The sequence below is a fragment of the Vidua macroura genome, chromosome 2 (genome assembly GCF_024509145.1).
Source record: "Vidua macroura isolate BioBank_ID:100142 chromosome 2, ASM2450914v1, whole genome shotgun sequence".
Taxonomy (NCBI): Eukaryota; Metazoa; Chordata; class Aves; order Passeriformes; family Viduidae; genus Vidua; species Vidua macroura.
In genome coordinates this window covers 75,445,647-75,473,438 of record NC_071572.1, presented here as the reverse complement: position 1 = coordinate 75,473,438, position 27,792 = coordinate 75,445,647, and the positions used below count along the sequence as shown (strand labels likewise).

Genomic DNA, 27,792 nt, shown 5'->3' with positions numbered 1-27,792 from the left:
GTGACCAAATGCAAAGTATGTAACCACAACACGCAGAGTGTTTCTCTCTTTTTCATGCACTGAAATCTTCATCATCTGTCAAGCCACTGCCTTCTTTCCAGGTTCCACATACTTTATTTCACCTGCTCCCAAACTTATGTGTATTAAGCCAGTTTTCACACAGAAATGTAGGGCAAAGGAAATAGGGTGTTTCCAACACAGCAGGGAAGAGGAAAGCTGGAGCAGGCAGAAAACTCAGGTTGCAGAGTCAGAGCATACTAGGAGGAAACCTGCTTTGAGGCATCTGTAGAAAGAAAGAGGAAAGAAAAGGCAACGTGACTGATGAATTTTTAGGAAGGTGTCTGCAGAGTAAGAGATCTCATGGGATGAGTTGCAACATCTTTTTATCATTGACATAGGCATTTCCAGTTGTACTTAGACTGTACTTAGTTGTACTTAGGGATGATGTGAGGACTGCATGGAAATGAAATAAAAAGAGATCATTTTAACTTTCCATGGTATGCTCAAGCCTTAGTCTACATTGAGATTAATACCTGGACTAGAAACTGTGCCCACAACTAATAAGTAGATCCCAATTCAACCTGCAGTCCAAAAAGGCTCTACATCACATGACAGGATTAAATGCAGAGCAGAGGTGGGATGCTTTGCCTGCTTACCACCAGTCCTCTGCCCTGTCCCAGCTGGAAGCCTGTTAACACTAACCTGAGCTGCAGGGGAAAGCATATTCTCTTGCCAAGTGGTCATCTGTAGAAACAAGAGGGACAGGGTGGTGAGCTGCAGGGCCGCGTGGTAGGGTAGTGCCAAACTTCTTTCTCAGTAGCACAACCATCCCACTACCTTAATTTTTCACTCCTCAGACTGTGAATGCGGGAACAAAGAAACATCTCTAGTGGGTCAGGCCAGTAATCTCTCCCCGCAATATGTACCCCACACAACCATAAAAGATCACCTTGTGCACAGTGATACCTTCTAATGCAAGGACATTTTTTGTAAATAAAAAAACCTTTCCACAGCGTGTCCTGATAGCCTAGCTTATTTAGTGATAATTAGTATTTTCATGTCAGATAACACTCTTTAAATTGTATGTATTAAGCACAAAAATTATTGTACAGGATGAAATAGCAGAAAGAGAGCATATTAGCTGTCAATATTTAGCTCTGTAATAGCTGGATTAAAAAGTGTCTTTTTCTTGCCATGGTGGAAGGGGGAACAAGAATGGAATTTAGTATATGACACGTAGTGCTGCTTTCTAAATCTCTGTTTTGTTCTCAAATTTTTTTAAAAAATAATTCTTAGTGTTCCATCTGCTGTTTTGTCTCATACTGAGCACAGAATAATCAGAGAGACTCAAAATATCATCAAGATCTCTCTTCTCTGTGATCATAATTCATTTAGAGCTTTAAAGAATAACAAATTATTTTCCTATTATCCTCTGAGACATGGCAGGACACAATAGATGGTAGGATTATTACACTATACATGAAATGCATACAAATAAATTCTGCCTTCTAGTGGATCAGGGTAGCACTATGTAGTACTGATTTTAAATAAATGCCTAAGTATTCTCAAGAGAGCTAAAAAGCTGAAGAAGTCATGGCAAATTGTCAGAGAAGTCTTCTAGCTTGAAGCTAGACAAAGAAAACAAACAGAGTCATGGAACATGTAACACCCCACAACATAATCATAGTGCCAGGCAGCCTTGTCTCGAGAACTTTTTTAAGCAACTGGCTACTTGAATATTGAAGTTTTGTACAGAAGAAACCCAAGTTTGAAGTTGCAGGAGGACGTGCACTGGAATGAGGGGGTTAAATGGAATCAGGGTCACAGACATAATTTTGTCTGAGTGAGGGATACAATAGTTACTTTACACCAATGTTAGTGAAATCTCACCTGGCTTATAGTAGTCATAGATGTGCATTGTTGCAGCTTTCAGATTCTGCACTTCAACATCTTGTTCCACTGAGATGTTAAGCTTCAGAAAACTCTCACCCAGCTGGAGAGAAGAATGGAAGTGAGCAGAAAAGCACTGATCATCTCAAAATCACCTACATACTAACTTTACTCCATCTGCATGAAAGGGTTTTTTTCCTATCTTTCCAGGTTCTTCCACCCTCTTCCTCTTCTGTGAAAAGTTTAGCCTCCTTGACCAGCCTAGAGATTTGTATTTCTAATCTGCAAAAAGTCCCCATGCAAAGTACTTCAGTTGCTAGTACTTGAATGGGCAGTTCCCTGTGGTCCTCCTCTTACCTCCTCCAGGTAGATTGTGATTTTGTCTGGTTTTATCTCTGTCTTTTTCACAAGGGTTACCTTCTCCAGCTGTACGGGAAGGCAAGAGATAAGCTTGGTTAATATCAGCTTATTGGCCTTCCCTGTTTCACAGCAGGTTTGGTATTTGTCAGTGAACCACTGTTGACAAAAGCACTTAGCCTAGCCTGAGGACTAGTCAGGTTTGCCTTCCTCGGCATTGAGATTGCTGGGAGCACATTCAAGCCTTAGAAAATATTTTTCAGTTTTGGTACAAGTGTCCTTGAGCCATGTTCCTACTTTCATCATTGGTAGCAAAGGGAAAACTGGTTAGTACGAGGCTATGTTGGATCTTCCCGGCTATTGTTTGGAACACTGGAGCACGTCATTGAACAACTCCGTGGGATTCAACACCACTTTATGAAATATCCCTAAAAATGGCACTGGTAAGTGCAAAGGGGCCCAATGCACCCCAAGTAATTCTAACTAGGTGCTTTTTCATCTTCTTTCTGACCTCTTCCTGTGTATGCAATCCTCACTATGAACACAAAAAACTGTATAACCACTTGTGCAAGTGGAAAGCTGCCTTGTGAAATAGCCTGTTATATCTGCACTTGTAATTACCATTCTCTGATACTTCTTAAATGTTTGGATATTTCTGACTGAGCTACATCTGGAAAACAGATTTTGATATCCTCAAGGAAAGCCAAAGGAACAGTCTTACCTCTTTCACAGAGCTCTGAACCGGAATGAACCCTGACAGCATCTCCACCTCCACCAGGGCCATGTTACTCGTCCCACGGTCCCCTACATAGCTGAAGGGGGTCAGGAGAGAAGCATGTTAGATGTGGAAGATAGCACAGCATTTCTAGGAGATAATAATGGACACTTCCAAACATTGCCCTGCCCTACAGTGATATGAAAGCTCAGCAGTATGTCTAACTGGTGGGACAAAGGAACAAAAAATGGTCCTCATCTACTCACTCAATAGGGACACAGATTGTGCAGTATTATGGTTAATGTGGAAATAATATGGCTTCCTGTTGCCCTCTCCAACTGGTGGAACTGACATTTGCTCTTACAGGCTGAGAGTGGAAACGTTTGTATTGTTCTCTTTCAGTAAGGACAGTAAGGCATGGAGAATATAGATCAAGACTCTCGCTCTAGACAGATGCAGGCAAGTGAAATATGGATAGGGACTGGAGTTTCTGCTGCCTAGTTCCAGCTGTGTCTCACACTATGGGTGGATGCACTTCAGGGCTGCTTCAGCCCAGGATGCCAAGCGTTCCCCAACACGGGAGCTCAGCTGCTGGTGCTCTGGGGACTGCTGAGGTGCCTGAGATGGTTGCTGTGGTTGTGCAAGACACTATCAGTGCACTGCCATGCTTCTCCAGGCCTTAATTCTCAGTTAACAATCTCCTTGGGATCTATGGAGAAGAAGAGAGTCATCCTGTGTCTCTGATTCTACAGACAGGAGGCTTTCATGGGGTTCTAGTCATACAACTGAGTTCATACTTTTTTCCACTGAAGAAAGAGCCTCAAGGGATCTCATACCTGACAGACATGTGGATGCCAAACTCTTTCCTGACACCATCACATTCTCTTGGGACTGTTTCCACATCCAGGAGAAAGACTTCTTCTGTTTTTGGTGGTGGGATGTTATAGTACAAAGCTGTCTGGTGGGGGAGAAAACATCTCTGTGAAGAAATTCAGAGTTTCCCCAAATAGAGCACTAGCTGTGCATCTGGCTTTAATGGATTGCTGGCTAACACAGTTGGACTCAGATGCACTTTCTGTTCAGAGATGTGCTGTTTAACACATTGTATCAGATACACCTGCCAAATGCAACCCAAAACTTGGAGACTCAGCTATCGGTGATTCAAGGCCTCACTCAGTCTTATTAAAAAAAAAAATATATCTGTTAAGGTTCAAGGAAGCATTTTAGCTAAAACACTGCCCTACAAGGAGAAAGAAGCGTAACTGTTAGCACTTGACATGCTGATAGTAGCTCTAGGTCTCAAGGGGAAAATACTGGTAGAACAATTACAATCCCTTAAGAAAGAAGAACTAAAAATTGGAAGAAGACAATTCAGCAAGCAGGATGATCACACTCATTCAAAGAGCAGCATAGGCCAATCTTCCTCCACCTGCCTGGTGACTGACTGCCTCCCCAGCATGTGCTCATCAGATGTCTTATGCTCATTGACTGTATGCAAGTGTAGCCAAGCAGTATGGTTGTAGTTACCTCCTGCATGCATTAACAATTAATAATTGTTGTGTCCCCTTGCTTAGACATTGCTTGCAGATTCTCTGTGAGCATAATAAGATTCTCTGTGGGCATCATCTGAACAGAAGTGACCCAGCAAAAAAGGTTTTCACAAGGAGTGACTTGAGTTCTTTGCTGGATAAATGGCTCACAAGTGAACAACTATCAAAACTGCCAGAAAAATAAGATGTATCCTCCTGATGGACCAATTGTATTGGTGTACTGGAATAAGAAGACTGTGGTACCACATCACTCCTCATCTCTGCAAGTGATAAATACCCAAAGAACTTTGTGTCAGAAGATACACAGTGTCCAGCTCCTCAAGCAGTCACATCAACAACACACACTCAAAATTGAAGCATGTACTCTTCTGTGTCTCTATACTCCTAACTTCAGATCTACTGGTCTCTTAGTAATGACATGCCTCTGTAGGATAGGACAGCAAAGCTGAGACATTTCTTAGAAGATACCAGAGATAGTTACATGAAACCCTGTAAACAAAGTGCACCTGAGTACCTTCAAGTTTGACATGTTTCTACCTAGAAGGCAAAATCCTACTCAGAACTTGAGGCTATAGTACCTGCTTAAAGCCAAACCTCTCTTCAGCAGTCAGAGGCAAAACCTGAGAGCTCTGTTCCTTACGTGTACGCACCTGGACATAAACGCAGCCACTGCCCGTTGCTTGCACTGTGTAGGTCCCTGTGTCTGCATGGAGAGATGCCTGATGCAGGACCAACTTGTTGTTCCTGTGCACATGGAACTCCAGTGGAGAAGCCCCCTTTCCTTTCACTGCCACCTTGACATCTCTGATCTCCTGAGGAATCAGGGCTGCATATTGAGCGAGGGCCTGCAGGCTGACAACTGTGTCCTGGAGGGAGAGTCAGAGTCACTTTGCTGTGGGGCCATGCAGGACAAGACCCAGCACAGCAGTTCAGGGACTGCGGAGAGAGCTACAGTCCTCATGGCCCTGATTCACACTCTGACACAGGCAGGCTCTATCCCACTAAGTGCATATAGGTAGGGTCTATGCAACAGGCAGCAGGATGATTTCTGTTATGTGGAACGGGCAGCTTGTGAGCTCTGGGCTTAGCAGTGCCAGAGACCCTGGGTAATCGCAGTTACACTGCACAGAGAAGAGTTTCCCCATGGCACTTCCTTTCCCAAAGAGGGTTCATATACCTTTGTCTGCAAAGGATGGGTCTAGGGTGACATGCATGTGAGAGGTGTGCGCATCACTCCAGGCACAACAACTCTTTCCCCCATGATTTCCCCTGGTTTGTTACCTGTGTGGAAGCAAATCCTCCGAAGGCATTTCTTTGTGCACTGAGCCAGTGCACAAGCTTGCTCACCGAGGCTTCATTGAGTGACAAATCTGGTTTGGAGACATGAGCCAGGATGATGTAGGCTACTGTCTCAATTATGGAAGAAGACTTTTCATCAGCAGATTGTGATGTCAGTAGCTGTGCTGATGGGAGGAGAAATATGTGGAAAAGAAGAACTGTAGATCCCTGTATATTCAAAGTTATGTTCCAAGCTTCAGCATTTTTGCTGTTTCTGCATTTGCCTAGCATAGAGTAACGGGACCCCCTGTGCTGAAAAGCTCTAGGACCTATTTCCAGTCACTTGTACATATTGTACAAGAATTGCTCAGTCTTTGAGGGCGAATTGCTACCATGCTACTGGAGGAAAAAGACTACCCAACTGATTTTGCTGGCATCTTCACTATGCAGTACAGAGTGAATGGCAACTTCAGCAAGAGCTGGGCTCCTACTTCAGGTCCAAGCTCACAAGCACTGAACACATCTGAGTCCAGTTGAATATTTTGCTGCAATGGTAGTAGGGGACTAACAAAATTCAGCTAAGAATTTAGCTTAATTGTGCCAGGCTTAATTGTGTAGGAATCTTCTGCAATGGTACAAGTGTGAAAACCTAAAACACTTTTAAATTCAAAGTCAATTTTCAGAAAAAACCTTCACTTTTGAAAGAAGAACCACCAAATCACTTTTTCCATAATACCAGCCTCAAGACTTCAGAATTTAGCTAAGGTCCCCTACAGAGAACCTTCATTATGTTTATCACAATGGAAGGTATTTTCCTTCTTGTATTATTACAGAGGCAGCTCTGAACAAGTACTGCACTGAATGTCTGCAATTCTACTCCTTCTTGTTCCAGCTGGCAGCCTGAGTGGCTATGCAGTGAGCAACACTGAGCACTGGTAGCTGGTCAGGCTGAAAAGTCCTCTCTCCCTTTGGTTTTTTTTTTAATATGTTACTTTTCAGTCCTCAGTGTAGTTCACCGCACTTCCAGACAAGCAAATGTGGGGAAGAACTCACTTAAACCAATGCAGGTAATATTACCAACTGTTTAACCATAGGCTTAGGTGCTTTGAACACCCACCTCAGCATCCTCACTCAGGACAGAAGTCTATTTTTTTCCCCAAGCTAATGAGACAAAAGGAAGAACCAAGCTCAGCAGCTCAGCCGTAAAGGCCCACCCACCCAAGGGCCCTGAGCTGAATAGAGCAGCAATGGGGAAGCAGTTAAAAGGTTTGAATTTTTCAAGTAAATGTCCTGAACAGCCCTGAACAGACATGGTGAAACAAGTTTGCTCTGCAAGATCTCTTGTACTATTATGAATTGCTGAAGAATGACAGGAGCACCGTGACACAAAGAAGCATTTTAACTGCACAAATTAAGCATCGATGACCTGTGCTGCTTTTGATTAGAGATTATTTCCTGGGTCTGAGAAAACAAGAGATTGTCGTAGCTTGAATAAATTATGCTTTTCTGACACAAAAGTGTATTTGTGAATAGCTAAATCTCCCAGAATACTGCAATTAAATTCCACAGATATCAGACCTTGAACACAGTCATGATCTCTAGGAACCCAAAGCAACAACCTACCAGTTTCCTTCTGTACCATATCCAGGAGCTGCTTTCTCATCTCCATGTCCTTACTCAGCGTGAAGACATAAGCCATCAAAGCCTTGACATAAAGGCTTGTCTCATCAAGTGTTACCTTCTTGAGGCAACGTAAGGCATTATCCAACATGGTGTCCTGAAAAAGGAATCCAAACCAAGTGAATTTCCTCTGATCAAACACCATGTTGTTGTGAACATCTATCCCCGACACATCCTTGATGTATTTTAGTGCTAGCATCTCTCCCAGGACTGTGAAGCATGAGGTAGAGTGGTCAAAGCATCACTGACTGTGGGTTGAAAGCAAAGGTGTGCTGGACTTATCATAGGGATAGGGGATTGCTAATACACTGGAGAATCCAGCTGTAGGAAGTGTCTGGTAACATGCTGGCTCAGAATTGTCAGAGACACATGCTGTGGGTGTCTGATCCTGAAGGGTATGATGTTTTTAGAATTGTACCATTAAGCCTGGAATATCAGTTCTTTTTTTCTAGAACAGTCTACACTTGTCTTGAAGATCACTTCTTTTATTTGGGGTAAGGGGCACAGTGCATACCTGAAAAGTAGTCTTTTTTTTTCTCCTTTAGCTCTGTTGATCAGTTTAATGAAAACCATTGCCTCTCCCTGCAAGTCCTTTGTTATTTTCAGACACAATTGTTTCCCTTGAGATGAGCTGGGAAAAGCAAGTGCTCTGCTTTGCTGCAAATCAGGCCATTTATATTAAGAACTCCTCACTAAGTCCAAATTTTCCTGTTTAGCTTATTGTGTAGCAAAGTGGGAATGACAGAATCTTTCACCACCTCAAGCTGGGTACTCCCTGAAGCTCCCAACCAGGGGAGGAATGAATGGTGGAGCATGCTCCCAGGCCCTGCAGGAGTTTAGGTGTGACTTACATTCCTCTCCAGATGGAGTTCCACCAGTGCAGCAGCAATATAGGCTGTTAATGAGATTGTATCATCCACACCGCCCTGCAAGCACACAGACAGTCATCAGAAAAGAACAAACCCAACCAATGCTTGCCTGTCATTGCATAGCCCCAAAAACTGCATCTGAGAGAGCACAGCAATGTGCTTCTAGGCATTCCTGGACAGGAAAGCACTCCAAGCTCACTTGCTGAATATCCTGAAAGTTTGCTGTTGAGGGCAGTCTCAGCCATGTTGTTCAAACAGCCTAGACATCCCTTCTCACAGAAAGGCATGAAACCAACTGTAAAGCAATTTATTAAATATGTTACCACTGTACACTTGAATAAAGTTTTTATGATGCAGGATTTGCATCATAAAGAAGAAGTTATGCAAGTTTACATATAAGTCATCTAACTTTGAGAAACTACAGATTAATATGTGTTTAACAGGCTTTCAGGAGCTGCTTTTCATCTCAGAGGACATTCATTCTTGGGGAGGTTCTGCTTACATCCTCAGATATGAGACAAGAACACATCTAAAATGAGAGGGGGAAATTGGGCTAAGATGCTAAGAAGTGTCATTCACACTGTCTGGAAGAAACTTTGTAAGTGTGAGGCAGGTGGAGGTGCAAAACCTATTCCAAAAAGTTCTGTTCAGGTAGAAAGCTCAAGGTGGGAAATTAATGACAGTCAGACAAGGATGAACAGTCTACATGTACATTCTGGTTTTATTTTGTACTGCATCCAAATTTTAGGAAAAAATGTGTAACCCTTTGCTTTATGAATGTAGCAGCCTGTTTTCTTTCAGAAATTTGCCTTCTATTTAATGTATTTAATGCCTTGTATTTAATTTTGTAATCTGACCTGTGTGGATTATTCATACCTTTACAAAGGCAATGAACCCAAGTATTGCCATACTGCACACACACTGCTCAGTACCTAAGCTCTAGGGCATGTTCACCAAGAGTTTGGTGCATTTCCAGCTATACTGCAGGGATCGTTTGGGGGATGACAAGCTCCAGGAGGAGTCATATTTTGGGGCAGTGGAGGGACAACTGTGTCTTCAGACAATCCTGTGTTAGAGCACATGGAGTATTGGGCACTATAAGGTATGAGAAGAGGGAGAATCCAGCCAGGGTATTCTAGACAAGCACTAAAATATAAAAATATTTCTCATTTCCCTGTGCCCTCATAGTGCCTTGGCACAATTAGCTGTGTTGTCTTTTGGCTAGAGTGAAAATTAAGAAAGAGTCTAAAACCTCACAGGGAGGAAATGACTGCTGTTTTAGGCCATGTTTTTCATTCAGCTCTGGGAAGATGCCTTAGCCATGCTAAGCCATGGGGACATTGCTTTGTGCTACTGTTCACAGTGGAAAAGCCTGAGGAAGCAACCCTATGCCACACACTGAGTTCCTCCTGCTCCCACTCCCATGTCTGGCAGCCATACCTTCAGGTCATTGTTGAAGAGCTTCCCCACACTCTGGAAGCAGCCAGTGGGCAGCTGGTGCTTCTGCAGCCAGCGCAGAGCGCTGTGCACGTGGTCCTTGTCGATGTAAATGTGAGAGCTGGCCTGCCCAAAGGACCTGGCTACAAAAGCTGTCAGCCTGTGAGCAGAGCACAGAGGAATCCCATGTCGCAGCCGGGAGATGAACCAGCAAGGACGACAGGTTTAGGGTGACATAGCAATTCTAGTCACTCACCATGTATTGCCCTGCTCATCACCTTTCCCAAAGGCACTGTAGGAGCCATCATCGTGTTTGTAGAGCAGCTGACGTTGGTAACCTGTGACAAGAGGACGTGGCTGATTGTGAGCACCTGTAGCATCTCAAACTGTATCCTAGCCATAGGAAGAAGCCATGGCTTCACAGCAAGAGGCTTCACCAGATCTTACAGTCAGAGCCACTGAGACAAGGACACCAGCCCCAGCTCCCCGTGCATCCCACAGCATCAGCGTGACAAGAAGCAGCTGCACAGCACTGCTGAAGTGGCCATGTGGCTGCTTTGCACTACTGGAGCTGTTTGGAGCAAGTGCTGTGGGTTCCTGCCCTGCTGTTTTGCAGAAGGGTGACATGCTTAGCCACCTCATGGCTCCCCATGTGCCAGGGAGCCCTCAGGGGCTTTGCTGTGAACAAAAATAGTAGTAGGAGTGAGGAGGAAGGCTTTTTCTAGAGGGGACACAAATGAAACACTAATTGCTTTTCAGCACTTCTCCTAGCCTGCTGGGACTCAACAAAGCACTTTTTAATGGGATGTACAGGAAACAACAAAGCCATGCCTTTGAACTTTCAGGGCAGAATGCTGTCTGCATCTGTTTGCTCTTCCTCCACCCCCCTCACTGCCTTAGTGTTTACCCTTTGTCTTTCCTCTCTGCCACTGCCATTCTCTTGGGTAGACCCCACTTTCCCAAATATGTGTACATGTTCTCAGTACATGCTTGCAGTACCAGAGAAAAAGGGGGAAAGAAAAGGAGTCAAATCCTGTCCAGACAAGGAGACTGGCAGGCTGAAAGGTGAGGCATATTACAACATGAGACATGAACACTGGCACTATATTAAATTCAGATTATACTGGAGAGAATTGACATGACCTCAAAATCTGGTTTCTAAAACACAGGGAAACATTAAGCTACTGAACTCTTCTTTACTCCCAAAGGCTACTCTTTATTCCATGTAATAGCAGCTGATGCCATCTTTTCACAAGGTGTTTCTGTCAGCCTTGGACTGATAAGGGAACAAACAGGCATTACATAATGATGGAAATCACGAATTACCTACACCTTTCTCAGAAAAGCAGCCTTAGTACCTCAATTACCAGCAGAGACAAGTTGTGCTTTCTTCAGAAACTTTTCTTTCCATGAGACATCTCCCTTTTCTCTGTGATACCTTCCTTTGTCACAGTTCTGGCAGTTGTTCCCACTCCGGCCCTTCAGCTCCCCACCAGATCTGTGTCCCACACTCTTGATTTCTAGCAGCTTCACTTTGCAGCAGAAGGAAGAAGGACATTTACCTGTTGTCAGAAATTTCAGTGCTTTATCCTTAATTTCTGGGTTCAGTTGTTTAGTCTTGTTCAGGTACTGGAGAATGAAGATGTTTGGTGCAAACTGGACCATGTTCTGTTCACCACAGCCAAAGGGCATGCTTAGCAGCTGGTCTAAATTTTGGAGTGCTGGACCCATGATGTCACCTTACATTTGGGAGGAGAGACGTGAAAAAGGAAAAGCACAGACACTGAGCAGTTTAAAATAAAAGGACTGCTCCCTTCCCTAAACTCTACTGGGATCCTAGAAAAGAGCCAGTCCCTGCCTGAACAGACATGATTGAGATTTCAGGTGACCCTTCCTACCTTAGGCCAGCACAGGAAGGGAGGCCATCATGGTTCTGGGAGGAGGAAAGGAAGCTTGAGGGAAGTTTGAAGAAAGGTAAAGAGAGCTGTCGCTCCTGAGTGGGTATCAAGGTGGGAAAGGAATTACAGAGACAAAGTTGGTGGAAATATGCAGGGATAGTTTTGGTTCACTTAAATATTGGAAAAGATTACTCTATCAACATTTCTGAGGCAAACATCACACCCCTTACAAATGATGTCATTAGGAGCAGGGTCAATGCATCAATAAGACCAAAGCTTTGTGGAAGTTTTTTTTCACTACAGACCCAAGAGCAGGGAAAGCCTTTCTCACCAATCACAGAGAATGTGACTCGGGCAGATCCCTCCAGCACTTCTGCAGGCAGAGTCAGGGAGAACTCTTCAGAGATGGTGTTATCTGAGGAAGGCAAAACCTAGACATTTATCCCATGGAAGAAGCCATTCATGTAAGTGTAACATCAAGGAGACCCAGGTGAAGCAAAATGTGACATCAAGTCACAGGAGCCAAGACTTGCAAACAAATGCCTCAATACAGGAAATTTTGCCAGGTAAAAGATTGACATGGACAAATTATAGTGGTTGTTCTCCCAGATAGGATGGTGCCACCCGTGCTTGCTCTTTGATTAATTCCCCCCCACCTCTGGATATTTGTAGTAACCCTGTCCATTCCATCCTGGTCTCATGATCAATGGCAGTCAGGAATTTTTGTCCCCTACCTGCAGGACAGAGAAAGGCATTTTGGGTCTTCTCCTGTAGGACACCTCCTGGCTGCAGATGGAGAAAGAGTAGTTCAGATAGGGAGGACAGGAAAGGAAGTCACCCTGCCTTAGCAAGTTTGTCTGATGTCCAAGAAGGGGCTAAACTTCCTCTTAGCATCTTGCTGACTGCCCCAGGAGACAAACCCCTGTCCCCAGAGGTTCTCCACCCTGAGATGTGACCAACCTTCACAAGCAGAGATTTTATCACTGTGTCTCTCCCTCCCTGCGAAGGTGTCACAGCAATCCTGTTACCACACAGACTGTGTGACTCTTCTGCCACACTGCTCACAGTGATATTCACTCTGCCTGCAAGGAGCACAGGGACACGTTGCTGAGCACTTCCAGTAGACAGCTGTATATACAAGCATTAGATCCAGACGTGCAGACGTTGGCAAATTCCACCCCTCCTCCCAGGAGCTGCCACATATCCCTCTGCCCAGCCTCACCCAGCCTCGACGCCGTCACGTTCCACACAAAGGTTTTTGCTTCATTGGCACAGAGGCAGCTGGTGAACTGGCAACTTGGACAGGCATCCACCTTTAGTTCTGGGGTCTCCATGAGGGTGGTGTGGACCTGAGCGTGGTTGGACGTACAAGCCCACATTGGGTTAGTGTTAGTAACAGGTACTGCACCAAGCAGCAAATATCCTGGGTCATAAAGCGTGAGGTTGTGCTTTGTGGCCCAGATGCCAGCATCAAGAGCTCCTGAGGTGCTCAGAGCTTGTTTTTGGGCTCAAGATTTTGTTTTGACAGAGACCAGTAATATGGGGAGACTTGCTTGAAAGAACTCACCTGGATACAGTCCTTGAGGTAGTTGAAGACAGTGGCTTTTAGCCTGAAAGTCTCTCCTTGGATCACAGAGTATGGCAGTGATACATCCACAAAGAATGGCTGGAAGACCCTAAGAGACGTCAGAGGTGAGAAACCAAAGCCAGTATCAGCAACACAGAAGGTGTTGGCATTCCATTCTGTGATGGTGTCAGGTACAGCAACTTGGAGAGATGCTTGTCCATCACCCCTGCAGCAGAAAGCAGAAGAGAAGGACTTGCTTAGAAGCAGTCAGAATACTCCAGGAGTGTCCCTGGGGAAGGAAGGCAGAGGCTGTTACCAACCCGACAGACACTAAATCCCAAATCCAGGTCTCTGGGAAAAGCATCCGTGGTTTCGGCTTCTCCTTGTCATCAGAGTGAGGTTTAGAATCAGCATGGGTAGCTTGGCTGCCTGATAGAAAGCAAGTGATACCTCAGAAAACAGCATATATAGCTACAAGTGAAACTAGCTCTTCATTCACAGGTAATCTAACACAAACCACAAATGTTTTGTGACACAGAATATGAGTGGACAGGGCTGGTGTTTCAGTGAGAATCTGACACAGTGTGGGTATATTTGGGGAACAGAGCTTTAGGGAGATAGAGCTGGATAGAGTTTAGCCCAAGGCTCAGTCTGATGGATCCAAATTTGGTCTGGATCCAGCGGAGACAGCATGCTGAAATGGAGTCACACTCCTTTAAATGATCTGTGAAAGTGCTGGCAGAGAGCACACTACGTTCTGTATGAAAAACAGTGAACACAGGGACAACAAGAAAGCATGGACATTTGAGCTTCTACCTGTGATTTGTAAATCAAGTCCATTGAAATGGGCACAAACTTTGTTGCTCTTATATACAAACAAGAAACACAGCAGGATGGGGGTCAGTTGTATCAGCTGCAGGCTGGCCAGAACTGGGAGAGGGAAGACCCTTCACTCAAGAAGTTGGATGTGTCTGTTCCTTACCAACCATAAAGTGTTTTCTTAGATATATCTTCTTATGAAAGTCTGGAAGCGCACAGGAAACAGGTTTCTTGATTCTAGTGTTGGTAAATATTTTCATACGCAGTTTCTGGGGAAATAGTACAGACAGCAAATCATTGATAAATAAAAGGGAACAAGAAATGTTGACTCTCATGATCATGGGTATCAAATGGGGGCTGGTGGCCAGTGGTGAAACACTTTTAAAGGCTGCTTGTTTATACCTATATGCATAACCTTGTGGTTTAGACTCTGACCAGTGCATGAGGAAAGGAAACCAGTTTCTTAGGAATACTGGGACCAACTATTACTTCTCATACAAGTAGATTTCAACTAGATGCACACTTCATATGCCCAACCCTAACAATGACACACAGTCTAAGGAATAAGCATCTAGGAGACAGCACAGTAACATGCCTTTTGAAGGGAATCAGGGTCTGTATTTGTATGGTAGAGTTCTGTCAACCTAAGAAACCCATGCAATTCAGTCTACGTTTGTGTTGTTTTCAGTGTGTTGTTACCGTCTTCTCCTATTTTGAGGTGCTTCAACTTGCATATATTTTATTAAAGAGCATTCTGCCAGAAGCAGCACTTCTCGCATTTCAGTTAGCAGACATGTTAACACTTTTCTGGCTATCATGCTTGTTAGCACGTTGGTTTATTTCGTTGTTTGTCTTGACAGTTAGCTATAAAGCCAAACTGTGAAAGACTTCATTTTATTTAAAATGCTTGAGGATAAGTAAGGAGATGCTCAATGAATACAGATGCTCAATGATTACTCAATGAAACAGAGTAAAGCAGTTTGTAAATACAATAATAGCCAAGCAGTGATTGGTCAGAATATGGTGAGGTGCTCAGGTATTATTGCTGTATTCTTGCCACTACCACTTTGTAGTTATGGGAGCCTGAAGTAAATTTGTTCATTTTTACACAATCTTTTTTTTATCAGGTGGTTTGTACTATGCTTACACAACTTTCCCCAAATGAGTGTGGCTACACTGGATAGCAAGGAACAGATGACTACTTGCAGGCATTCAGGACAGCATATTTTCACTAGCACAGGAAAAGTTTAGAAGAGGTGTAGGCACTCACCTTAAACAGGTTATAGACATCAGCCTCACTTTGGTACCATGGTGCACCGATCTGAGCCTTTTTGTGGGGTCTGGGCTGCTGGGGCAGGCAAGGGTATGCCTCAAAGTCTTCCAGGCGGTAAGGCAAGCCTCGTCCTCCAACCATGAAGCTGTCCGTGAAGATTTCCTCATACAACTGCAACATAAAATCACAGGCCTTCAAACAGAGCTGGCCAACAGCCACATGTATGGGTCAAACTTTTGGGTTGTTGCCCTCTATTCTATATTAAAGAGCTTTGCAGTTGAGGAAGTTAGCACTAACCCAGCTTACATCAAAGGACATAATATAAAGGACATATATAGGATAATATATACTAAAGGACATAAATCCAAGCAGTGGATGCAGACAAGCAGCTTTTAGGCTGCAAGACAGTTCAAGCCTTTCAACACTAGGGTGCAAAATTAGGATAAAAATGCTTCAGTTTAAACACAAGGCATTGGTACATCTGATCTACATATTTAAAGACTATTACTTTAAACACCTGTTAGCAGATGATGCAAGTGCTCTGCACTAGGACAGCATCCCTATGAAATGGACCACCAGATCACACTGTGGGCCCCATCAACAGGTGTAGTGCGTCCCCCTGGATTTGGTGAGGCTTCTTTGTAACACCCTGTACTGCTATAATTTAACTTACAACTTTGCATGAGGCATACACCTGTTTTATCTCCGGTACACATTGTGGATTTATATTAAGATTTTCAATTTTTGCAGTAGTTTTGCTCCAAGTTTTAAATTAGTTCCTCTGAAACACACAACTGCTTTAAGGTAGGTGCCTCCAACCCTTCTGATTCTCAGAATCCACCTGGGTGCTGACAAAATACTGACCACTTTTTGCCAGCCACTGTGTGCTCTTGTCTAGCTACTGTTTTCTAAAGAACTGCTCCAAAACACTGATCTGTCACATGGTTATAACTCAGCAGGGGTTGGGGCAGAGGGATAGGAGGACCCTGCCAGGGCAAAATTCCATTTTAAAGGCTTAACCTTACTGGTTGGTGGAAGATGGTAAAGCAGAGATGTGGATGTGAGGGAGGCTACCAAGCACTCTCCCTCCAAGCAAAAAGCACCAGCATTTCCTTGAAGCAGCTCTCCCTGCCTCCCCCTGCAGTGCCATGTAGCATCCACCACCCTTCAGGCAGAGGCTCACAGCACAGAGCTGAGGATGAGAAACACAATCACCCCATAACTGCTCAGAAGAGGCCAAAGAAGGGGCATGGCAGGGCAGCCACCTAACACTGCAGCTGTCCTGGGACGTACTGTGGGCTTCCTGCCACCCATGCATGGAGGCAGAAGGCAGGCAGACGTTAGGAGGGTGGACATGGCAGGCTGCACTCACGCTCTCTGCTGTTAGGGTTCCGTTCCTCTTCAGGAGGACACTCCTGTCAACAGCTCGCACAGAACACAAAGACCCTGGAGCAGCCTTGAGGTTCAGTCTGACTTGTGATCCTGGGATCGCCTCCTTCTGTGAGAATTCCAGTGCCACCTGCAAAAGAAGACAAGGTCTGGGGTCTTAGCCTTGGAGAATGGGACCCTATGACTCTTATATGTCTGGGTTGCAGAGGGAAAGATTTGAATAAGGTAGGGAAGGAAGATGAGATGCTGAATCAAGCCATCCTGGAAATCCATTGGGAAGGTTAAAGGGGCTGCAGTGCACACAGCCCTAGCCAGAATTCCTCTACCAGCACACATCAACTGCCCTCTGACCCAGAAGTACCACAGGGAGCTAAGCAAACAGGTTTCTCTTCTCTGTTAGGGAGCGTATGAGGGACAGTGTGTTCCTAAATCAGTAACAGGGAATGGGGGGGGGGGGGGAAATGTTCAAGGGGACCTGGTTTACTCCTTGAGCAAAGCTTGGCAGCTGGTGTTGTGGTGAGCAGGACTAGGAATTCAGGGAGAAGGAGGTTACCTGTCTTGTTTCTCACCCAAAATACTTGGGCATCTGGTTTTGCATATATCCAGCTTATACCATTTGGACGAGGATAAAACAGGACCAGGAACTACAACAGACAAGAGCACATCAACAATGCTATCACACTCCTTGTGTGATTTCTGCTCACCTTATGTCTAAAGCACATTTCTACTTCAAACTGCTCCACATCAGCCACCACCTCTCCATCCGAGAAGACAGCATACACCAGAAGGTTAATGTCAGGCAGGAACTCATTGCCAACAGGCAGAGTCAATGAGAAGGAGCCCTGCAGATCTGCACTAGACAGCAGCAAGGAAGAGAGGGACAACATCCAAACAAATCAACTAATTGGAGTGGGACACACATTAAGAATCAAAAGAGCGACTTAATAATTTCTGCTTTGCAGATAAGAACACCCCACGAAGACAATGTCACAAATTAACAATAAACCAAGCATACCAGCCATTTCTTTGACTCATGTATTCTCCAAAGGTACAAGTAAGCAGCAAAGTCATAAGATTGGATGTTAGATCAATTAGACAAGACAGAAGGAGGACAGTTGCCTAGAAAGACACTGAATTGAGAGGAGATTGTGTTGGTTTAATGAGAAGGATTACCACTAAGAACTCAGTTCAATATTTCCCACCTGTGAATAAGAATAACACCTGCAGACAGAGTCACTGGAGAGTGGTCAGTTTTCTGGGGTGTGTTATGAGACACTTAACTTATGTTAACTAATGTTTTTACTCACTCTCATGCTGGGTAATTGGCACCTTCTTCTCTCTGCTGAAAAGGATCTTGCCTTTTGCTATGACCTGAAGAACAAAGAGAAGCACCATTCAAGGGTCTGAATTCTAAGAGCATGAGGAAAGTGTGAAAAGAACACAGGAAGAGAGAATGACATCTGACAAATGTTGCCCCAGAAGTTCCTCTGGCAGGACATGATCTGCAGAGTTCTGCAGCAGAGATGCTGATGGTATAGCTGGGTAGGACTTGAGAGGTGTTGGTTAGGCCATAGAAGCTGGGGCTGCTTGCAAAGTCAGAGGTACTTCTCAAGCTATGGGCTATGAAGCTATGCTCTTAAGGCCCAGTGAACTCTGATCTTTGCATTACAAGGATCCAGTACTTTTTGGTTGTACAAATGAGTCCAGTTCAGTAACCAAGACAGTCACAAACTCTCGGCTAGGCTTTAGTCACACCCTTGCTTCGACTCACTTTCTTGAAAGTGGACTTCATCAAGCGCTACTGCATACCTCTGGTGTGTATCAAGGCCCTGTGCAAGGGCCTTTCAAGCTTTTCCCTGCAAAGATACAGGCGGGGGAATGTCAGCTGCCCCAGAGATTGCCTCTTAGTTCTCAGACAGATTGCCCCAGACACAGATAGACATCTGGGGCACAGCTTCTGGGCAGAGTTTGGTCTAGCCAGCCACTGCCATCCATATGGACATAAGAGGAAGTATGGCAAATGGCAGGCACCTATCACCAAGGCTTAGGTCAAGACATGGATAACAAAGCAACGCAGCTGGAGGCTAGGAGCAGGTCCAGGAACTGGAAAGCAGGTGCAGGTTTGGGCAGAACAGAAGCCACAAACTGATTGTCTAGGAGTAGCTTTACCTTTCCTTTTAATATCTCTGTGCTGTGAGAAAAGGATAAAATGCCAGTAAGGATAATCTTGCCCTGAGAATCAGCTGTCTTCTGTGCTCACCAAGTAGTAGAAATCAATGTGATCTTCTTCAGAGCCGAGTTTATCCTGGGAAAGGATATAATCCACCTGCACTTCCTGCTCTTGATCACAGGACATCACGTCATTCTTGGCCTTGATCTCAAGGAAGCTGTCGCTCTCAGAGTAGAAAGGTTTCAGCCAGTGGAGGTCATCTCCCTCAATTTCACCAGAAAATGAGCTGTCATCACTTGGAGGGCTGTAGGTACCCTTCCGAGCACATAAACACAAGGGGGCAATACAATTAGTATCAAGTGATGCAAGAGAGCTTGTACACCTGCTGAAACTCTGTTATCACCTGAGCTGATGTCAGACTGCACATCTGTACTCCTAAAATAATTTGTTGAAACATCATTTTAAAGTCTTATGAGATTTCCTCTTACAAAGTTTTAGCAAGAGTTTTAAATTTGACCACAATCTCATTTTTTCTCTATCTTTTCATGGGACACACCCCACACCAGACAAAATATTTTCAGTGGCTGGTACTCACCCTCAGAGAAACCATCGTGCTGTTCCAACTGGTGGTATCCAGTGTGAAGTGAGCTTCCCCCTCCTCATCTGTGAGGAGTGACAGCTGTGTCTTCTCATCATTGACATCAACTATTAGATGGACTGTTTCATTTCTGAGGGGAGACTCTGCACTGTGACAGAACATCTGTAGGGAAGGGGAGGAAGTTAATACCCCGTTGTGCCAGATTCTGAGGCACTTGCCAGTGCTTAATATTAATTGCTTCTATCACTGGGTTCCCTCAGCCCTTCTAGCTTTCAGACCAGTTGGAAAGATCTAAATAAAAGTCCAGTAAACACATGAAACCAACAATTTGAGGCTGTTCGGGACTGGAACAAAATAGTAATACAGGCAAATGAGACACCTCTACTGGGGGAAAAGGTGAATTCCTCAGATCCTGAGATGTTTCTTGGACAATGCTGTAGGATCTTTGATGATCAGAAAGAGATTTGTCCCCAACAACTTAACTCTTGTTGTTCCTTGCCCTCCATACTGGGGTCAGTACTAGCCCAGGTGAAAGTGTTTCTAGCCCCAGGACAGCAGTCCTAGCATCACCCAGGGCATCTGAGTCAGAAATGAGTGCCGGTGAACTGATATGCAAGGCTTTAGAGATTTCTGCCAAGTTACCCTGAGCTTTCATCCAAAGGGAATGGTGCTGACACCACCCCCATCCCATATGCACAGATTAGTTTCAGGAGATGCTCCTGGGGAAGCCTCCAGAAACTGCAGCTGGCCCCAGAATTCCAGTCCAGGAAATATACTATGTTAGGATGGGGAGAAAAAAAATTCTTCTACAGGAGGCTTCACTCCTAGTTTCTGGGTGCCAGCAGAGCAGCATTTACTTTCCTGGAGACTGTTCCTTTCCTGCTACAAAAGGTTTTATCTGTGATGCATTCTGAGCAGAGAAGGGATCCATATATGTTACCTTCCCTGTGTACGGTATCCCTCGTTTGTAGAATGGATGGCGGTTGATAAATTCTATAGATTTCATTATCGTTGCAACAGGAATTTGAGCCATTTCCACAGAATGGGCTCCTGGATGGAGAGATGAAAAATCTGTTGAATCTGAAGCAGTGCTCTTAGGGAAGCAGAAGTAAGCTCTAAATTTAGGAGAGAAAATATATTTATCTAGGATATGATTCCATGAAGCTTTTTGGGCTTCCTGTTTCATGACATGATGCATAGTAGCCTATAAGTATTTGTTTACATGTTTATTTGTTTATACTTTTTGAAGATAAAGGGAAACTAAATGACTGTTTAGTTATAAACAGTCCAGCATTTTGCAACTGGCTGAGGAACACCCTGGTGTCCAGGCAATCACTAAGAAGTTATACACATGTGAAGGGAGGTGAACGGTGGAGAAGATCAGGAAATCTGGTAAACACAGATGGAAGAGGTACTAGAATAGAGACTATTGCCATGACAGAAGATTTGGGAACCCTCAAGTTACTTTTTCAAAAGAAATTCCACTGCCATGTAAACACCAAAACCAAAAATGTTGCCTGTGAAGAAGAGAATGTATTATCCAGTACCTGTTCCATTTTCTACCATTTTTCCTTCTGCAATTACATAGCTGTCAGCTCCATTTATTTCCAGAGCTTCTGTCTTTATTGTGAAAGTAGCGCAGCCATCCTTATTTGTCTGCACAGAGAGGAGAACACAGAGAAAGAGTGTGGTGTGGAGGAAGATAAACTGTTCCATAGACACCAAGCAATCCTAAAGAAGTATTTCCAGATATTTTTGGAATAGAGGAAAGCTCCCAAATCCTAACTGTAGAAACCCATCATGGATACCTTAGGCAGAAAAGAAAATCAATATGCTTGGATTAAACAATCACCAAAAAAAGTGGCAAAAAACAAAGTACTTAAGGCAAATCACATAAGGGTTAATTATGTCACAGAGAATCTCAGGAGACTGGATTCAGCCCAAATCCTGTAGCTGAGAGGGCATGAATTTTATTATGTGAGCTAAAGGTCTCCCTGAATGCTGTGGCCCTGATTAATAAAGCCTGACAGTGTGGCTTTCCAGACATGACCATTCCTGTGACATAGCCATATTAAACACAGGCATCCTGCCAGGTACAGATGGCAGGAGTTTTGCCAATAATTGAGGGAGAGCCTAGGTATAGCCAGTGTTTCTAGCCATGCCTGTGAAGTGCTCCTCAGAACCTTTCAGGGCCTCTTGCATGCCATGTGGAGCTGGCATTCAGCTGATGTTTTGCACAGCTAAGACTACACAGCATTCCAGCTGGAGTGCATTTTAAAAGATGCAGAGATCCAGCTAGATTTTTATATTCTGGCTCATTGCTGCTGGTCTGACATTTAGAAATATTTTCCTGTGCCTCTCAGGCCAAAAGAGCTGCATCTGAAACCCGTGGGAAAAAAACAAATGCAAAGCACAAACACAAAAAACAATGGACACAGATGAGAAGAAAATGTAACCAGCAATGGACATAATTTCAGACCAGACACTAGCAAGCTTAAGATGACTCATCGTGCAGGGATAGAGCGAGAAACAGGGCACGGATCCACAGTCCATGTGATGCTTTGATAGCCTGCTTATTGGTGGGCCTGGTCACAGGGCTGAATAGGCCAGTGATGGGGTGATCTGATTGCACACAATGTGATACAGAAGGGTCCCAGGCACCACTGCTTCCCATGGCTTACACCTTCTCCCAAAGCACGGAGTCAGGAACGCACAGCTAGAGCAGTAATTCAAGCAACGGGGTTATGGGAAGAGGAATCAGTGGTCTGATCATGTCCAGCAACTGGGAAGACACCAGACTGGACAGGTTGGTGCCCATCTGAGGTGCATGGAGACAGGTTAAGGGGGCAGAAAGATATTTTCAGACACTTTTGATCTCCTATTTGTTCACCTACCCAGCTGTTTTGCTTCTGAATCGCTGAACTTGTAGAACTGCCTTTCATGTTCTGGGAGTACGTCATAACAATAATTTCTACTTTCCCTTGAACAGGCTTCCCATAAGTATACCTATGTCAAAAGAGAGAAACATTCACCAAAGATAGTCTGCTGACTGTCAGCAGAAATATTGGTATAGGACACCTCCCATCCTCATCAGGGGAAGTGGAGCCTGGAGAGCTTTGCTTTGTACCTTGTTTGCTCAGGAACTTTAGCTCATCTTTTAAAATCATTTTGCATCCCTCTCCACCCACTATACCCAGCATCTTTAGTGTCCTTCAGCCTCACGGTAAGTGACCAGGCGTGAGAAGGAGCCCGTTCCAGAGTGTGATGTGTCTCCCCAAGACACAGGGTAATGCAAAAAGATCATACTGATAAATGGAAGATCACTTCTTTTTCATGAGCAATCTGGAGGTGACAGTGGAGCCAAAGGGCAGAGATCACAATGGTATCATGTACTCACTTGCCACAGGCAACCAGCTGAAATTCCTCATCTGATGTAGTGATATGTGGAGGGTGCTCGATTTTCATCTCAAATTTTTTCAGCACTGTATGGAAGAGAGTAAGATAAGGATTGAGGAAAAAAAAAACAATGGATGGTATGGATGAGTATGGACACTGACAGAAATTGTGTTATAGCTGCAGTCCAGATGAGGGAAAGACAGTGACGTCCCCAGTTCTTCATCTCCATGCTGCAGTCGAGTTACTCCCTCCAGCCACACCACCCCATACTTGCTGCTGCAATTGCACATGGGACTGCTTTCTACTCCAGCTCAGGCAAGCTTAAACGCTTAAATGGCACAAGGTTCTGTCTTTTCCAATGCCAATTAATGCGACCAAGGCATGATTCCACTTCCCATTACAGCAGCTGACTGGAGTGGATGACAAACCTAGCCCAGAAAAGCGTGACAATGAGCAGCAAAACATGCTCATTACAGGGCCCAGATGCAGGCAGAGCGAGATGTCAGCCCACGGCCTCTCCTTTGTACCCTGTGCAGCTGCAGAACCTCCAGCCCTATGTGAGGTGGGCACACAGACCCATCCATCCTTGTGTCCATTCTGTTGTTCTCCTAAGGCAAAAGGTGGGATAAACACAGCTGCATCACCCTGCTCTCTCCTCCAGCTACACACACTGCTTTTCCCTCCCCTCTGTTGCTGGAGTCTCACCATATTCTTCAACACTGAAGTCTTTTTGAGCCATGTCCTGCTGCACTGAGATGGTATAGGTCCCAAGGGATGCTTCAGACGCCAGGGGGAAGGATAGATCCACAATGCCGTGATTTGACTTTACATTCAGCCACTCAGCAACACGGTTGTATTCAGGATCCTGTTTGGGAAAGGGCACTCAGAGCCACAAGTCACATTGGGAGCACATGTACCTGGCAGGTCCAGCCATACTCAGGCACAAGAAGGCACTACAAGGGCTTCAACTTGACCCAGTAGAGAGGACTCCAGATTGCCAGGAGAGATACCTTTGCTTCCCTCCAGTATTATTTTAGTAAACTTAGGAATTACAGAAGCTGCCAAGAACAGTAAAGCTACTGAAGTGGCAACATCATAACACTGTGGGAAGGAGAAGAAGCTGTGCTGACCACATAGAAGCTGACCACACAGAAAAAACTTTGGCTGAACCTGAACTATAACCATAACTTCATGAAGTTACACTTGTGGCACACCTCTGAGAGTGAAAGATCATAGTAGACAGATACATCCCTTTGGTCACTTCTTTGTCACTTACCTGCAGCCATATCTGGGCATACTGTAAAAACAAGAGAAACACAATCTCAGTTTTGTAAAACATTATCCATGTGAACCATAAGAACTCTGCCTGACATGGGTCCCTCAGCAAAAATTTCTGCCCCATCCAGACCCCACAGTATGTCTCCTCCTCCATCTGTGCCAGCTTACACCCATCTTTTTCCAAGGGACCAGTGGATGAGTGGTTTCCTCCTAGGATAATTTATTTTTATAGTTTAACAGGCATGAAAGGAGATATCTCTTTCATGGGCCTCTCAACATGTTTCATGCTGAAGCTCCGTCTTCTAGGAAGGCACAAAGAGATACTCACCTCATTTTTAATGACATTAAGGTTCTCATCAAGGTTCACAATTCGAAATTTCACTGCAGATATAAAGAAAAACATGGTAAAGCATTCTGGCTGCAACATGTCCTTGCACAAACTTGCTTCTCCTTTTCCATGCTCCAGTATTCATACCTCAGAGATGCTCAGGTCTTTTCCCAAACAGCCCTCCCCAGCATCTCCCACACCTGAGGGCTTTGTCTGGGAGGCTTATACACAGCTGTGTGCTGCAGAACCCCACTGCCTTTACCTAGAGAGATTACAAAGCTGGGGTAAACAGTGGGCTTGTCTATAGTGAGGTCTGTCTGCAGTCCATGCATATCGTGAAGACGGTGGGGACTCTGTAATTCTACAGCTTGGAACTGACACTCTAGGTTTTACTCAAATATGAACAACAGTCTTCAAGGCTGTCCAGTGTCCTGGAGAGTCCTGTCTTTCCCTTTAGGTCTCACTGGAGATATGGCACCAAAACAACACCCAGGAGCAGCGGGCTGGGAATTTGATGTAGCACACCTTAGAGGGGAAATCCTGAGTCAAACTGCTCCTAGAAACACTGGATAATAGAGATCTGCCCCCTTCCATCTCCAACAGCCTTAGCTTGCTGCACTTGGTGAAATCTTCCCTCCATGTGTGGCTGCTATCTTGACCCTTCCCTCCCCATTTCCATATGCTGCCTTCTTGCCTTACCTGTTTCTCCAGGTTTGTATAAGTCCTTGTCTGTCTCTATCAGAATTATATTCTTCTGGGGCTTGACCAGAACTTTTTTGTCACCCTCAAGGAGCACATTGTCTCCACTGTGGATCAGGACATGCAGAAAAGCCACCTCCTCTGACTGTCAGGTTAAAAAAGAACAAATTACCTCAGACTACAAAGAGTTTGAAAGAGAACCAGAGGCACCTATCCTTCCAAAATCTCCAATGTCCCCCTCCTCCTTTCACCTCCTGTGATTTAAGTCTCTCCTTTCCCACAGTCTTCTTTTTGTTGTCCAGCTTCTTCATTCCCTTTTCTTTGCCTTTCTGCTTGTCATGTTTGCCTCTTTGCACATTTATTTTTCCTCTTTACTATCTTTCCCACCCTGCATCTCCAACATTAACATGGCTCAGGCACAGGGAGAGTCTGAAGCCCTCTAATTTGTAAGAGCAGAGATAGAGAAGAGACATATCCTACCTCTGTTTTCTCAGGAATTAACATGAGGTCTGGCACCTAGGTTGATTGACACAAGGAAATGGAAAAAAATTAATCAGAAACTTTGCATCTTATCACAGATATGACATCATCTCACTGTTAAAAAATCCCCAAACTCCAGAATCCAAATTCTTCGATATGACTCCATAACCCACTTGTGATTCTAGGGAGAAGCAGTCATTGTCTTGTTCATGAACTTAATAGTGAACTGTCTAACATGTCATTCTCCCACTTAACAGAAATGTGAGAGTTTTATGGAATTAAGTAAACCACAGGAAAGTCAGATCTGAAGTAAAGGGAAATGGGATACTGATGAGGCAAACACAGGACATCTCAGCATGAGAAAGATTGAGCTCAGCAGGAGAAAGATCTTTTTGGTGGTTTTTATTTTTTGCTAACAGCAGATTTCCTTGGCTTTCCAGAACCAGGACTTGCTCTCTCCCAAGGGCTGGCACCAAACTCTTAGTTAATTATTGTCATGTTGATGTAAAAACCAAAAAGTGACTACAGCCCCTCCTTGAATGCTGCTGAGTCTGCAGGGCAATCAGGGCATAGGCACAGTGACTTTGTGCAGTGCTGAGGAAGATGGGGCAGTTTGTAGAGCCTCAGCACCACACACATCTCCATGGCTCTCCAGAAACATAGCTGAAAGTTCTGTAGTCAGTGTGTCTAGATAAGCTAACTACAGCAGTTAGCAATGACAGGAACTCAAGCCACTCCAGAAATATCCAGAAATATCCTTGGTGAAATTCAGTTCATTGTGGGTACCGGCACCATCACAGCTAAATTAAAGCAAGCTCAATGTCTATGCAGGCTGCAACTACATCTGGCAATGTAGATGCATTGACTTTTGCTGTGATATACAAGCACTTTTAGGGACAAAACACTGAAAATGAATGTTTAGTACCACGCTTTATGTAGGATGAAATGTGTTGATACAGATACAAAAAAATCTGTTCTTTTCTATAAAAATCTTTCTATACATAGGAAAGATGCCCTACTATCTTAGACTCCAGGACACTGTTGTATTTTGCCTAGCACTGGTAGGGAAATATACTTAGCCTGCTTGGAACCTATGGCAAGGAAAAGGACAGTGTACCCAGAGAAGTGCCGTGCTCTTCTGTGAACATGAAAGTATCCCCTGTCAAATCAGTAGCCACATCCACACTCACCTGGAAGGTGATGCTCTGAAAAGTGCCTGGCTTCTCCACATCCCGCTCCACCAGTGTGTGATTCTGGGTTTTTGTCTGCAAGGTGACAGCCAGGTGAACATCCTCAGTTAGGGAGCTGAAGTGAATGTAGAGCTTCTCCTCCTGGGACTGCTGAATGATAGCAGGGAACACCACCATGTAGTGACTAGAAGAGAGCAGTACATGTTCAAAAACAAGTTAGAGGCTGAGGTGGACAGGCCAGAATCCATCTCTCTGCTTTCATGAAGAGGTAGACCAAGGGTGAGAAATGTCTGGAGGACTGCATTGAAGGAAGTTTAATGCTTTCAAGCTCCTTTTCAAACGAGAAAGGAGGAATATGTCCAGTATAGAGAACTCCCAATTTCTCTGTGTCACCACCCTGCCACCAGCCAGGACACAGCTGCCCAGTCCACGATGCTCCAGCTGCGAGTACACAGAGCAAGGCTGTGTGAGGAAGCCAAAGAAGCCAAACATTCAGTGGCTGAGGCATTAGGCTTCCATCCTCACACCAGACTTCACCCCCACCAGCACAGCATGAACAGAAGCAGAGCCCTTGTGGCCTCTGTAGCTCTGTGGTGTGTGCAGTGCAGCTCCTGCACAAGCCAACACCGGGAGCTGCCCCTGCGGCAGTGCTCAATGCCCAGGACTCTGCAGGAGCTGCTTCTGCTCAGCCTCCTTGGGAGCCAGGTCCCCACCATCCAGCTCTGGGGTGCCAAAGAGTGCAGCCCCTCAGCACCACCCTTCAATGACAGACCCTTCCACCAAGCCCCCCGAAATCAAAAGGAGAGAGTCTCACGGTTCCAGGCTTGCTGCAGCTGGGAATAGGGTCAGGGCTAAGAGGAGCAGTGATGCTCCCATTGCTCAGGCTGGGACACACAGCTGACAAGATCCACACTGGAGGAGAGAACTACAT

The 27,792-nt window shown here is 44.8% G+C and overlaps 1 protein-coding gene across 1 annotated transcript; it reads right to left on the bottom strand.

Annotated features, from left to right (window-relative positions):
- Positions 1-90: 90 nt before the first annotated feature.
- Positions 91-27,763, bottom strand: LOC128803203 (alpha-2-macroglobulin-like protein 1). Its single transcript, XM_053969879.1, has 37 exons — positions 27,676-27,763; positions 26,862-27,045; positions 25,672-25,707; positions 25,192-25,336; positions 24,493-24,545; positions 24,163-24,183; positions 23,592-23,751; positions 22,888-22,972; positions 22,385-22,496; positions 21,038-21,146; positions 20,431-20,540; positions 19,488-19,652; positions 18,983-19,207; positions 18,030-18,093; positions 17,427-17,572; positions 16,706-16,852; positions 15,331-15,504; positions 14,224-14,329; positions 13,562-13,670; positions 13,242-13,467; positions 12,897-13,023; positions 12,635-12,756; positions 12,409-12,460; positions 12,006-12,089; positions 11,339-11,515; positions 10,033-10,114; positions 9,780-9,936; positions 8,322-8,396; positions 7,414-7,567; positions 5,794-5,975; positions 5,163-5,378; positions 3,799-3,920; positions 2,969-3,059; positions 2,248-2,316; positions 1,891-1,993; positions 703-744; positions 91-283 (listed from the first exon to the last, which is right to left on the bottom strand). The coding sequence occupies exons 1-37, from the start codon at positions 27,735-27,737 to the stop codon at positions 258-260; spliced, it is 4,320 nt and encodes a 1,439-aa protein (XP_053825854.1). The 5' UTR covers positions 27,738-27,763; the 3' UTR covers positions 91-257.
- Positions 27,764-27,792: the final 29 nt, after the last annotated feature.

Bases quoted from the DNA above. Each gene is read 5' to 3' on its own strand.
- LOC128803203 (XM_053969879.1), bottom strand. From the start codon at position 27,737: ATGGGAGCATCACTGCTCCTCTTAGCCCTGACCCTATTCCCAGCTGCA. The intron at 25,337-25,671 runs GTAGGATATGTC...TTAACCTGACAG, and splicing joins TAATTCCTGAGAAAACAGAG to TCAGAGGAGGTGGCTTTTCT. The intron at 1,994-2,247 runs GTAAGAGGAGGA...TCTTCTCTCCAG, and splicing joins TCACAATCTACCTGGAGGAG to CTGGGTGAGAGTTTTCTGAA.